This window comes from Mustela nigripes, chromosome 2, assembly GCF_022355385.1.
Source record: "Mustela nigripes isolate SB6536 chromosome 2, MUSNIG.SB6536, whole genome shotgun sequence".
Classification (NCBI taxonomy): Eukaryota; Metazoa; Chordata; class Mammalia; order Carnivora; family Mustelidae; genus Mustela; species Mustela nigripes.
This window is the reverse complement of record NC_081558.1, coordinates 215,286,384-215,300,196: the sequence shown is the minus strand read 5'-3', so window position 1 is coordinate 215,300,196 and position 13,813 is coordinate 215,286,384. Positions and strand designations below refer to the sequence as shown.

The window sequence follows — 13,813 nt, the reverse complement described above, 5'->3', positions numbered from 1 at the left end:
AAGGGGGAGATGTCGGGAGCCAGTACAGGAGGCCTACTGTAAGAGCCGTAAGGGACTGAATATGATTGGCTGTTCATTTAGGTCCACTCTCGCGGGAGGTGCATGAGCACTGCGGTGATTGGGTAACACTGCCTGTATAAAAACGCATGCGCCGAGGGTAAAGGGGAAGAAAGAAAAAAGCGATTAAAGAAGAAGGTTCGCCCCTACGGGAGTCTCCGAGTCGTTCTTGCCGGCGAGAGCGACACCCACACTGCAGGGCTCAGCCATCGGCAGGGGTGGGGACCTGCCTGAGGGGGCCCTTCCCGTGGCTGGGCGCTCTGTGGCCATTGCCTGCACGTGAGCCTCCCTGCTCACCTCAAGGTATGGGTGGCTGAGTGTGTTGCCCCGCGGAGCTGGAGGGGGGAGCGTGGGGAAGCTGGTGTGCCCCTAGCCTCGGGGCGCCCCGGGTAGGGGCAGGGGACACAGAGTTCTCCAGGGAGTACGCGCCCCTTCACAGCCCTCCCATCACCCTGTCCCTCCTCACCTGCCCCGCCCCGGGCTGACCTCCCTGCTGCCCTGCTTCCTCTCCACTCTACTCCCAGCCCCAAGGGGGTGTGCTTACACACAGCTGCCCCACTGTTTGTTGACTGACCAAGCAGACATCTGTCCTCTGGAGGAGGAGAAATGTTCCAGACGTCAGAGAACCTGAACCCTGTCCCTGCCCCGAGCCCCGTGCAAAAGCCACAAAGGACAGGGAGGCTCTCTGAGCGCTCATGACTATAGCTCTGGTCCACCTTTACTGATTTTTCTTCCTATTAGTCGATATTTTTAAACAAGAAAGGGCCACAGGATATTCCTTTTCCTAATTTAATTTCTGCAGAAGGAAATCAGAAGTAAAAGAAAATCAGAATAAAGGAAAAAGTCCTACACATTCTCACTCTAAAGAATCTTAACTGTTCTACTTTTTGGCACATTTTTTTCCAGACTTTTCTGTGCATACAGATGGCATCTGCAAAGTTGGTGAACACAGATCAAACATATTCAAGCAGTATGTCACTTACATAAATTTTCAAGCAATATATCCGCTAAGATTTTCTCAATCTCCAGCTACCTAAGTTTAGAGCAAGGGTCCAACCATTTATGTGAAAAAGTGCTATAAGTACATATATTCTCGGTGTCTCTAGATTTGGGACACTACAGTGTATTTATTTTAGCTCTTTAAAAAAATTAATAATAATAACCATTACTTTAAATGTAGAGGTAATTCACCTAAAAACACATTGAGCAAATCTGAAAATGTAACATACTGTTTAAAAGTAGGTGTGTCCTGGGGTGCCTGGGTGGCTCAGCCGGTTGGGTGTCTGCCTTTGGCTTAGCTCATGGTCCCAGGGTCCCGGGTAGAGCCCCGCGTCGGCCCCTGCTCCGCGGGGAGCCTGCTCCGCCCTCTCCTTCTCCCTGCGGCTCTCCCTGCTTGGGTGCTCTCTCCCTCTGTCAAATAAAATCTTAAAAAAAAAGAAAAAAGTAGGTATGTCCTATTTCCTGACTTACAGACATCCTGTGTATATAGCCAATCCAGTGCAAATACTTTTTTTTTTTAATTAACTTATTAGAGAGAGAGAGAGAGGCAGAAAGCACCTGTGTGCAAACCTGGGGAGGAGCAGAAGAAGAGGAAGAGAAGTGGACTTGGAGCCTGACATGGGGCTTGGTCCCAGGACCGGAGCTGAAATCAAGAGTCAGCCGCTTACCTCACGGAGCCACCCAGGCGCCCCCCGAGTGAATACTTGGAAAGTGGGCTGGATCCTCATTTATCCTACCTGTCACCTGCACTGCTTGGTGTAGGAGATGCTGTCCCCTTAACAAGCACGGGGACCTGCCCACTTCTGGGTGGACCCACACGGATGACACCAGAGTCACGGACTGCCCTCTGCTCTTGGAGAAGGACAATCTTGGTGGGTCCTTATGCCTTCATCACAGGCTGTAGGACTGCACGGCTACGGGATCCTCTCAGCCCAGTGATGGAAAGGACCATGTCTGTCCTGAATGTGCTGGGCACGCTGACAGGTGTGATGTGTTCACTGGCAGAGGGGGACCGTCCCCCACGTACCCAACAGATTTTTTTTAAGATTTTATTTTATTTTATTTATCGGACACAGAGAGAGATCATAAGTAGCCAGAGAGGCAGGCAGGTAGAGAGAGAGAGTGAGAAGCAGGCTCCCTGCTGAGCAGAGAGCCCGATGTAGATAGAGCTCGATCCCAGGACCCTGGGATCACGACCTGAGCCGAAGGCAGAAGCCCTAACCCACTGAGCCACCCAGCTGCACTTGGCTGGGGCTCAGGGACGGAAACAAGGTGACCAGCCCGGCACAGCAAGCGCAGAACCAGACAAGACTCGGCCGGCCCATCTCTCCCATCCTCTTACCCCGCAACCCCCGAAGGCCTGATGCCGGAGTTTCCCAGTACTGCCGTCCCTGGGGGCCCATGTGGATGATCTCCCATTGCGTCCTCATCCCGTGGGGTCACACGGCTGACCGCAGGGCAGCCAGCACCCCGAGGTGCTGAGGTGGACTGGGAGCAGGACCCCATGCCTCGCAGGGAGTGCCGAGGGCAGGTCCACGACTGTGGCCTGCCATGCAGAGGCCCCAGCAGAATGTGCGTGCCGTTCAGGTGGGTATGCACAGGTGCATTTTCCCCGAGGAAGGGCCTTGACTTTCATCAGATTCTCGGAGGACAATGTGTCTGGGACGAGGGAGGACAGGGCGGAGGTATTTTCTCCCAGGGCCTGGCGCGGTCGCGTAGTCTGTGCGGCGTTTCAGAAAGGCCTGCTTGACACTCTACCCATTCCCTAGAAGCACAAAACGTCATTATGGGAACAAAGAAATAAGATCATATTCTTTGTTCGGGGTGAGGGTGTGGAGATGGAGACACACCTTCTCAGAAGACAGAGCTCTTTCCAAACCCCCCCTCTCCGACCATGTTCCCCACCAGATTCACTCCTGATTCACAGATCTTTATTCCAAAACTATCTGTTAAGTACCACATACTGTGCTCCATGTAGGTCCTCGGCGCTTTTTCTGAAATTTCCTTCCCCAAAGATTGGATGGTAAAGCCCACAAGAATACGTGGGAACGGACGCCCAGCCAGGAGGAGCAGTGGGTCTGCTCCTCGGTATCCTGCTTCCCTGTCTCCTGAAACGCCTGCCTGTGGGTTTAAGTAAGGCCCAGGGCCCTGACCGGCCGTGTGGCTCAGCAGGGCGGGCCTCTGCCATGAAGGGCAGTTTCAGAGGTCATTCTCCTGCCGAGAGAATTCTTAGCTTAGTTCTTATCCTTACATTCACTAAAACAAACAGAGGTTCTTAGACTCCACCTGGAGCCCATAGATTTTTAATTTCCTGGAGCAGGGTCCAGGAACCTGTCTTTCTGCAATACTTCCTGATTTGGGAACCATGACCACACTCACCCTTTAAGTGAGCAAGGCGATTCCAGAAATGTGTTCCTGCTGCGTAAGCCAGGCAAACAAGAGGGTGCTGCCTGGGCCTGCGTTGGCCACATTGTAGCCAGGTCAACGCGCCTCATTGTTCTGGATGAGATTAAAGTCCAGTCCACAGAAATAACAGCCCAGAAGCCACCGAAGAGTGCTGGTCTCTCTGACCGTCGTGATCATGGTTTCTTGGGCGCCCCAGGACGGGGAAGGGGGACGAGATGTCAGCACACCGGTTTGTCCTGCTCGGTGATGCCGACGAGGAAGGGCGCCCCCGGAGAGACTGTGGGGTGTGGCACTCTTTCACCTCTCCTGGACCTCTGTCTCCAAGGCCCCCCATGGACAGTGACATTGCTGCTTCTGTGCCCTCGCTGTGGGGCCAAGTAAGGTTGCTAAGGCCCTACCAGCTAGACGATGCAGCACTCTGCACGGGAGGGTTCATTTTGGAACCAGGAAGAACCTCAGACATAGAGACACCGGCAATGTCCCTTCCCTGACAGAGGAGGGATCGCGAAGGCCATGACCAGTACTTGGGGGCAGAATTAGAATTAAATGTAGTTTTTCCGGCTTTTTCTTGCGACAGCAGGCGTTAGCGGTTGCCAGCTCATTCCATCTTGGCTGAGGATCTAGGAAGGTGGCTCAACGGGGCTGGTTTGGTTGGCTTGGTTCGGTCTCACCAGAGCTTCTAAGAAAATGATTCAATGACCTCACATCTGAGTATATGGGAGAAACTTTCAACAGGATCCTCCTGTACTGGCTCTCTCCTGAAACTGATCTTTGGGGGCTAGGGTTCTAAGCTGTGTGTGGGGGGGTGTATGTGGCTTCCAACCGGACTTACTCGTCCACAGATGCACAAACTCTCCCTGCACAGACACTTACTGACAAAATACCTGTCAACACTGCATGCCGTCCTCACCGCCACAGGGACAGCAGTGAACAGAGTAGCTCTCATCTTGAGTGCAAGAGACAGAAAGCAGGCTAGGATAGATCATCACGGACTGTGATACATGCCATGTGGGGAACAGGCATCGACAGCCTCCAACATATCTAAAAACTCCCTGCAAATCAACAAGAACAGAACCAGCCCGCAGAAAATGGGCAAGACACAAACGCAAGAGCTGCAGAAGGGGGCGGGGCACGGGGACAAAGGTCCGGTACGCACAGCTGCAGCCTGCCCCAACGGCCCCCGGCCCGCGGCCGAAGGTCAGCACATTTTGGTAACAGCTACACATCCGCAAAATAGGACAGCTGGTTCTGCGACGAGGTATTCAAACAGAAAGATGTCCTTTAACACCTCAGAGGGGTTGCGGGGGCTGGTGCGGAAACCGGGGAAAAGGGGCAGGAGACAATAAAACCAGAGCAGCCCTGCTCCATGCCGGGGGCAGGGGTGGTGGAGGGACACTGAGGCCCGCCGGGAGAGAGGGAGCCACGGGGTTCTCTGCCTTTCCCGGACAGCAGGCCTCTTTCATGAAGGCGCCAGACTGGTAGGAAGCCCTCTCGCTCAGTATGAGGAACGGAGTGACCCAGAGCGGTCAGTGCGCCAACTCCTAACAACAGCCCAGGGTCCGGAGTAGGAAGAGAGGGACCAGGTCTAGAAAACCAGAGAGATTCAGGGGCACTTGGGATGGGCTCAGATTTACAGTCTCCTAAAGACGGCAGAGCGGGGGCGGGGGCCAGCATGCGACATGAAGATGGTATGAACCCTGGCGAGCATGGACTCACAGGGTAAGAATTAACTTCAGAAAACCCAAGCCAGGATCGCAGGGCCTCTGAGGCCACACAGGGAGTTGGGTCCCTTTATGGGAATAGTTTAGGGGCGCCTGGGTGGCTCAGCTGGTGACCATCTGCCTTCAGCTCAGGTCACGATCCTGGGGTCCTGGGATCAAGTCCTGCATTGGGTTCCCTGCTCAGCAGGAAGCCTGCTTCTCCTGCTTCTGTCTCCCCCACCTCCCCGCTAAGCTTGTGCTCAATCTCTTGCTCACCCTCTGGCAAATAAATAAAACCTTTTTTTTTTTTTTTTTTTTTTTTTTAAAGACTAGTTTACGAAGTGCAAAAGCAACCCATGGACTCGGTGGAAGCCCAAGATCTGGGGGAGGCGTGTGTGCGTCAGGGCCAAGAGCAAGTGGGCTCAGTCTGGATGGCCTTGGCCACGGGGGGAGGTGCTCACATGTGCCTCTGGCTTCTCCGCCCCTTTCTCTCCATGCCCGACACTGATCTCACACATCAACATGCCCCTCCCTTTGCTTCTCGTTGGACCAGACATGAGGGGTCACTGAGGGCGTTTAGATAGACATTCCCAGGAGGGTGTCAGAGTCATTGTGCTGAGCCGAGCGCAACAGAGGTTCCCGCGCTGATGGCAGGAGCTCCACTCGTCCGTGAACCCTGTCCAAAGCCGGGGATCACCACCTCCCTGGGTACTCCGCAGGCATGGAAGAATACAGGTGTCCAGAGGGGCCAGGCACCGGCTGAGGCAGCATCTGACCAAACCAAAGGGCACCTGTGCTTTCTCTGAGGCCATTCCCTGGGGGCCTGACAACGGCACAGAGTGAGCCCTGCTACAGAGCCCGCAGAGCCCCAAGCCTGGCGCAGTGCCTTCTACTCTCTTAGCCACATGAGCCCCAGACCCTCCATCAATCACTAGGCTCAGCCCCCAAACTCTGAGCCCACCAGATGCCCAGGAAAGCTGCGTCCTTCCAAAGTGGAGCCCCAGCCAGCCAGAGTCAGGACGCAGCCCTCACACCAGCTGCAGCCACCCCTCTACTGTGCTCCTGCCCCCTTTGGGTTTCCAATAACCGGACAGTGCTGTAGCTTCGGTGAAGGTGACAGGGCCTCCCTGGCCGGCATTGGTAGGAGTGGAAAACTCGTGAATGGGCCCTTCTGAAAGGGCTGGCATCGAGGCAGCTCCTAGGAGCAAACCCATGTCCTGGGCAGACTTTACGTTTCATGTGAGAACAGAGAAAATGAGAAAGACTTGAGGGTGTCCCCCACACCTCACGTGCAGGGCTCTGCCTCAGTGCTGGGCCTCCTCCCGGGTCTGCCCAATGGCAAGCATGGGCACTGCGGAAACTTTATTACAAATATAAACACCGGGGCGCCTGGGTGGCTCAGTGGGTTAAAGCCTCTGCCTTTGGCTCAGGTCATGATCTCAGGGTCCTGGGATCGAGCCCCACATCAGGCTCTCTGCTCAGCGGGAGCCTGTTTCCTCCTCTCTCTCTCTGCCTGCCTCTCTGCCTACTTGTGATCTCTGTCAAATAAACAAATAAAATCTATTTTAAAATGTATAAACACCAAGGGGCCCTCAGGTGGAACAGCTGGTTCAGTGTCCAACTCTCTGTTTGGGCTCAGGTCAAGGTCTTAGGATCCTGAGATGGAGCCCCACGTCAGGCTCCACACTCAGTGCTGAGTCTGCTTGACATGCTCTCTCTCTCCCTCTCCCTCTTCTCCCCCCTCTGTACTCTCTCTAAATAAGTAAATTCTTTTTTAAAAAATTAAAAAATAAAACAGTTGGTCACAGTTGATTTCTAGAAACTGTCGGGTTTCGGGGGTGGGGTCGTAAGAGGTAATCTGAAAAGGAATCACTTTTATACATTTTTCAAAAAGGGTTTATTATTTTTTAACATTTTCTCTTTAAGCGATCTCTACACCCAACGTGCGGCTCGAACTCTCAACCCCAGACCAACAGTCACACGCTCCACCGCCTGAGCCGGCCAGGCGCCACCCTCCCCTGCCCCCAACTTTTACAAATTTCTAAAATCATCACCCAGTTCTGCATATTTGTGCAAGTTAATTTTCTACAATTTATGTCTGTATTAAAAATATGCCTATTTACCATGAGATTCCCCAAAAGGGACCGATTGCGCCTTGAGCGTCCCGCCTGTTTGCCAGTGGAGAGTCTAGTGAAGACTTTGTGATGTCACGTCATTCCCTCACGGACTTGTATTCCCGGCGCTGATTGTTATTTAACGCATCTTGGAAATGGGGTTTCTTTGCTTTCCTATCATCATAATTTGCCTTGGGGGGGTCTCACACAGGGATGAGCAGGGGTGTCGACCTTGGAAAGGGATGGGAACTGAAGGGGCAGGTACCCCCCCCCCCCCCCCCCCCCCCCCCCCCCACCCCCGCCCTTCCTCCTCACTTTCTCACGACTCTCACCATCCTCATCACCAACGTCAACACAAAACGGCCAGCTGGGGCAGAGCCGAGGAGGCCAGGCCCGCTCCTCACTGCCACGACCGCGGCGGGGCTCGGCACTCACCCTTCAGGAGGGGCTTCTCCGAGATGCTCCTGAGGTTATAGACAGCACTGGTCAGGGAGACTTCTGGAATGAGCTCCGCAAGCAGGTACCCGGAGTACCATGCGCATATGGAGGCGAAGAAGAAGACCACGGTCCTCAAAGTGCCTGGGGACAGACAAGTTGCCACTGTGATGCTGGGGGGACAGGTGCCATCCTAAGCCCACTTCCTGCACCAGGGTCTGCCCCGCACTCTGAGAAGTTCGCCCCCGGGGAAGTGGCAGGTGGGGATGTAGTGACGCCACCTCGGCTTAGTTGGTGTTGCTTGGACTAAGCATTTGGGGTTCGGCGACAGGTAACAGAAACAAGACATGGGTGTTTTCCACACCAAGTTTTTCTGTTTGCTGTTTAGAGCTTCCTCAGATGGTGACACTGGTGATTCATTAGTGGCCTCGTGACCCAACACGCCTGACATGGGCCTAAACACCAAAGTGGCTCATTCCTTTGGGAGGAGGCTTTTGGAAGTGGACTGCAAAGTCCAGAGGGCAGGGACTGTTTTGTTAATGCTGAGAACAGCACCTGACGCCCTGTGAGCCTGCCCAGCGTCCTCATGACCCTGGGAAAAGCCACCGGACCCGTCATTACCATCACAGACCGGCTTGCAGGGAAACCCAAGCTGTGCAGCCGCGGCAAATCCCTGGAGGTGCTCCTTCTGGCTGGTTGGCTCTGCTAGCTTCCTCCCAGTTTTTAAGGAAAAGGCGTTCCCAATCCGAGGTCCGGGGAGGCTGAGGGGACAGCTCCCTGTCCCTTCACAGGCAAACTGCTGCCAGGCCTTTCCGATTTTACCCACTAAATATCTCAGAGAGCAGGACTCGTTCATGATCACCCAAAGGGCTACAAGGCAGAACAAGGAAGGAAAGGAGGGAGGGGAGCGGCGGGGAGGGGAGCGGCGGGGAGGGGAAGGCCCTCCCACCTGACCCCACAACGCCCTTGGCTGTCACACTGGGCCAAGCACCTGGAAAGAACCACCCCTCCCACAGCTGCCAGGCCTCTCCCCTCCTGGGCTGGCCAAGGCCTCCACATCCTCCATGCGGCCCGGAACACGTCCCCCCATGACAGGCACCCCGGTCCTCCCTCGACGACACTCCACGGGGCTCCCACTCTGTGGGCATGTCCTGGCCCTCTCCGCCGGCTTTCCCTCCCCGGGCACGGCCTGGGCCTCTCCTCCGGATCCCAAGCTGAGCTTGCCCACACTCAGCTCTGAGTTCCCCATGGGGGGGCCGTATGCCAGCCTGCTCTCCGCACTCTGAGATGTCCCAGAGGAAACCCCTTCACCGCCCCCAGCTCCCCAGAGCTGCTCCTGACCCCGTGTGGCCCATCTCAGCAGATGGATGGGGTCAGAGGCCAGTACCTGGGATTCTTCCTTTCTTTCGCACTTCCCCTCCCCGCCCTGATGGAACCCGCGGGCGGCCTCGCAGGCTTTACCAGCACCATCAATCTCCCTCCAGAGACTCTTCTTGTCTCTACTGCCTCCCCCTCCCCAGGCCACCACCGTCATAAGTCTTCCCTCTCGCTGGCCCGGAGCGAAACCTCCCGCCCCGTGCCCCAGACAACGTGTGGACGCATCGCAGGGGATGTAATAGAGGCTGTAGCGCAGCTTTGTCCCGGTCCGGCACAGACGCCTAAAGCCCTTGGTGTCTCCGATCTGTTAGGACACCTGCTGCTAACGGCTCTATCAGCCACAGCTGAGTCTGCTCCTGCGGGGACAGTGGGGAGGGCTGTCCTCAGGCCCTTAGGCAGCTTTAAGGGTGGGGCTGGCCGCGTGCCCACAGGGCTGGTGCTTTCCGCCCTGCCCCGGAGCTCCAGGAGGAAGCTGAAAGGGAGCCTGATCGGGGTATGAAGCCAATGACACAGTGGGACCCGAGAGCTCTGGACTCCTGAGGCCCGAGGTGGGGCCCCTTCCTGCTGGTTCACACGTGGAAGTGTGGGGCTGGGGATGCGCCGTGACGGCAGGGGCAGAGGCCCAGACCTCCCAGGCTGGGGCCCTCCCTGTATTCCACCCGGAACCCTCCTCGCTGGCTGGCCTCTGGATCTGTGGACGGTTACAGGGATGTGCTCGCGCCTGGGGCGGCCCCTGAGCTCAGCGGGCGGCGCTGACGGCGGACTCGGGTGGGATCCCTCAGATTCACCGGGGCGAGCTGGTCTTTTTCAAGTGGGCGCGTCCACACCCACGACAGTCTTCCGTTTTCCAGACCACGTGGTCTGACGTTGTTAGAAGGTTATGCAGGGGCGGGACGGGGGAGACCAGGGCCGTTTGCAGCACGGAAGGGACACCTCAAGCAGAGAAAACCAGCCCCAGGGAGCAAACTGAGAGCCAATTCTGGCACCTCTGCTTGCTCTGCGCTGGGTCCCACGGATCCAGGCGGGCCTCGGCCCTGTCCTGCGTGTACCTTTGCATCACTCTGTCCTCTGCCTCGGGGTGGGCTCCTCCGTGACCTCCGGCCCCCTCTGTCTCTCCCTCTGCGGCTCCCCCTCCCTCAGTGCAGGCTGCCACACACCCTCACACCAGCCCTTCGCACGCCTTGTTGGCAGAGCACACGGAGGGTCTTCCCTCTCCAGGGCTGTGCCCGCGGAGCCAGACAGCGTGTGGGTCGTGGAGGTTCTAGAAAATTCTGTTGGACGCACACGGAGTGAGCAGTGTGGAATGACTGCTGGAAGCAGAGTCAGCATCGGTAGTGTCAGCAGTAGTCCAGTGTGTCCGTGTGTGTCAGATCACAGCTGGACTTATTTTGTCCAAGTGTCGTAGTTAAAGAAGACAATCAGTGAACCAGAGACTCTCCGCAGAACCTTCTAGTCACCGTGTCTGGTGTGAGGTCTTTGAGCCGAGGTGCTGTTTAGCTCCTGGAGCAGAACACGATGCTACCTTCCACATGCGTAAAGGACAGCGACAGGGCAGGGAGGCGTGGTCCAGTCGCGATGAACAAGGACACATGAGCAGAAGTGACCTGGAGGGCCACAAGGAGCGGCCGGCAGTCCCGAGTCCTCGTAGGCGCAACTGCGAACCGTAGCCGGCCTGGCCTGCAAGGCGGTAAGCTCCCGACCCTGGACACGCTCCAGTGCTCCCTGCGCGGCTGTAAAGTCCCCATGCTTCGGGTGAGGGGTGAGCCAGTGAAGTTCCAGCTGGAAGCAGCTGGATTCTGGAACTGGAGAGAAGCCTAGACCTAGAGCCAGAACCACCTCCAGGCGGAGGGCAGATCCGGCTGCACAGACTGGGACCAGTCCGCTTGGAGAGTCTGGAGACCCGTGCCAGTGGGGAGCTGGACCTGCAGCCCGTGTGCAGGCCTTATGTTCCTGGAAGTATCTGGCTGCCAGGGAGACAGACCCGGGAGCCAGACCAGCTGGGGCCAGCCAGTCTCGGGGCTGGACACCTGCTTCAGTCCCCAGGGTGAGTGCACACCAGGAGGGACCTGAAGCAGTTCCCTGCGACAGGCTCGGACCCTGGGCAGCAAAGAACCACGAGTCCCAGAGGGGCACAGGTGAGCACTCATTTGGGAACAGTAGGAACCAGACCCCAGCTAAGAGGGCTCCTGGACCTGCGTGGGGCGTCCGGGGGCGGGGGCGGGGCGGTAAGGACAGGGAGGAAGTATGCTGAGTTCTGTGATACTGTAACCAGGATCTGGCCTTTTCCTGTAAAGTAATGAAGTCATCCGCAGTGGCCGACAGACATGTCCTCCTCCGGGCTTCTGACCAGCAGGTGCCACATGGAAGGGTTGGAGCAAAGGTCAGGTCCAAGCGCGGGCAGGGAGTCAGCTCAATTCCTCTTCAGAGATCCTCACCCACCCTGCATGTGTGCCTCTGTGTGTGTCTCCTACCCTCCTCCCCACGCTCAGACTCCTGGGGTCTCAGTTTGGTCCCGGACCCTTCACTTACATTGGAGAAGACAGCAGTCCCCAAACCAATTTGCATTCGGCCAGGCTAATGCAAATGTTCCTGGGTCATTTGCTGCCGAGGGTCCGAGCCTGTCGCAGGGAACTGCTTCAAGTCCCACCTGGTGTGCACTCACTCACCCTGGGGACTGAAGCAGGTGTCCAGCCCCGAGACTGGCTGGCCCCAGCTGGTCTGGCTCCCAGGTCTGTCCCCCTGGCAGCCAGATACTTCCAGGAACAGGTCAGGGGATCTCAGGGCACCCTCCTGCCCCTCTACCCCGGGGACCCTGAAGAAGGCAACTCTGAACCCCTAAGAACACACTTTGGTGCCATCTCCTTCAACATGATGTAGGACGAGGAAGCTGTCACTAGCAGCCTTGCCAAAGGGAAACCAAATCCCCCTGGAGACGGCCACACCTGCTCCTTTTGTCTTGGGGAGGGGGATGAGAGAGGGCTGAGGGTGGGTGAGCCGCTTTGTAGCTTCTGTCCCTGTCCTACTGACTGAGGCTTTTTGGTAGAAAGGCCGGGAACAGACACATCTGAACATCACAGGAGGTGTGGAAGGGAATCTGCCTTGAAAGTTTCACACACCAATGACCTGCTTTTGAGCACTTCGGATAACCGCTACTAGGCAGCTGTCCCAGGACAGGGGAAGAGCCGTGGCGACTTAACTTACTTCATCCCTTCCTTCCATCGGAATGTCCCCCCCCCCCCCGACCCCGTGATCTTTCTACAGACCCAGGGCTTGACCCAAGTATCCAGGAAAATGGCGCTTCCGAGAATGCTGCCAAATCCCGAGCTCACAAAGTCCAAAGTAACATGGTTCTGAGATTCTGCGGCGACTCTCTCTAAAGCACATATATCCATATAAATACAGATCTGAGTTATGCCAAAGCTTTATGCAAAAGGACACATGGGCCACGAGTGACTCACAAGGGCCATGTGTGGAAAAGGGGTCGGTAAGGGGAAGTAGTCTAAGAATACTCAGCATTTTCCACCAAGTAGCCAGCAAAATGTTTTAAGAATCTAGAAATAATGAAAAAAAAAATCTTCCAAAATACTTAGCATGATAATAACGCCCCGTCGCTTCTCGGACATTGGGCTAAGATCAAGTAAAAGTAATGCCCCAAGGGAGACGTTTTCTCCCCGCAAAAGAAACATACATTGCCACCCATTTATACAAGCCACACAAGTTACCAAAAACACTGCTGTTCATAAACAAGCAGTTTTGTAGAGAACAGGACTATTTCACACAGTAAAGAAAAGTCTTGAAATCTGTCTTGCCAAACTTTGGGAATGGAGCCGCAAAGGTGGTGTTTAGAACTTTCTGGAGTGTGACCACACAGCTGGAATGTGTGCCCCAAGGCAAGAGGATGGTTTAGTCCACCACCTCCTGCAGACAAGCTGCCCTCCAGGGAGGGCGACGGGCCACTACAGGAGCCCAGAGAACTTGCCATTTCAGACCTGCCCATTTTTGCACAAGGTATGCTGCCTTGCTCCAGAAGAAAAGAGCAAACCCAGTCAGGAGGAACAAAGGCGGGCGGGTTAACCTGGAACCCCAGAGTGAGCCCTGTGGCGAGGCACCAGGGACCGGCTGGCAGAGGCTGCTGTCCGGAAGGCAGGCTTTGAGAGACAACATGCCTCGTGGGATGACTTTCGTCTCCTCTTCCCTTTTTCCTAGTTTTCCCCAAGCCTTCTGCAGTCTCAAGTAATTTGGTATTTGGAAAATATAAAAATGGCCTTATAGAGAGATGCTAGCAGAAATTTTATAGCCAGAGTCCACGGGGCATTCCGCATTCAGCCGACCGCACCGACCTAAGCAGGCTGCCTCACGGTCCCTCACTTGTCATGACTTCCTGGGCTGGTCAGTGGCACCTGTGGCTAGTGACCCTCGACCCTCGCCAGAGCAGCGCGGGGAGCGGGGGAGCCCAGAAGCGCCCCTACTCCGCAGCACGTGCCCTCCCCCTGGACGGAGCCCCCTCCTCTCTGCCCGCCCCCCCTACTTTTCAGGCAGCGCATCAGACTCACGGAGCGGGAGCCGGTGTCGGACTATCCGCATGGGAACCGGCGACTTGGCCCTGCCCGAGCCACCTTCTGATCCCAGGGTCAGGGCAAGACCCGGCCCCAGGGCCTGCCCCGCCCTCGGGCCCGCGCAGGGGCGGGGGCGGCGGGGGGGGGGGTCCCAAGTAGGGCGAGGGCA

The 13,813-nt window shown here is 56.3% G+C and overlaps 1 protein-coding gene across 1 annotated transcript in view; it reads right to left on the bottom strand.

The window, feature by feature from the left end:
- Positions 1-8,582, bottom strand: part of FAM3B (FAM3 metabolism regulating signaling molecule B) — a 36,547-nt gene extending 27,965 nt beyond the window's left edge. Inside the window, exons 1-2 of the mRNA XM_059392378.1 lie at positions 8,333-8,582; positions 7,712-7,855 (exon numbers count right to left, since the gene is read on the bottom strand). Of these exons, the coding sequence (XP_059248361.1) occupies positions 7,712-7,855; positions 8,333-8,567 (379 nt within the window). The 5' untranslated portion in view covers positions 8,568-8,582. The remainder of the gene's footprint in view (positions 1-7,711; positions 7,856-8,332) is intronic.
- Between the last annotated feature and the right edge of the window lie 5,231 nt (positions 8,583-13,813).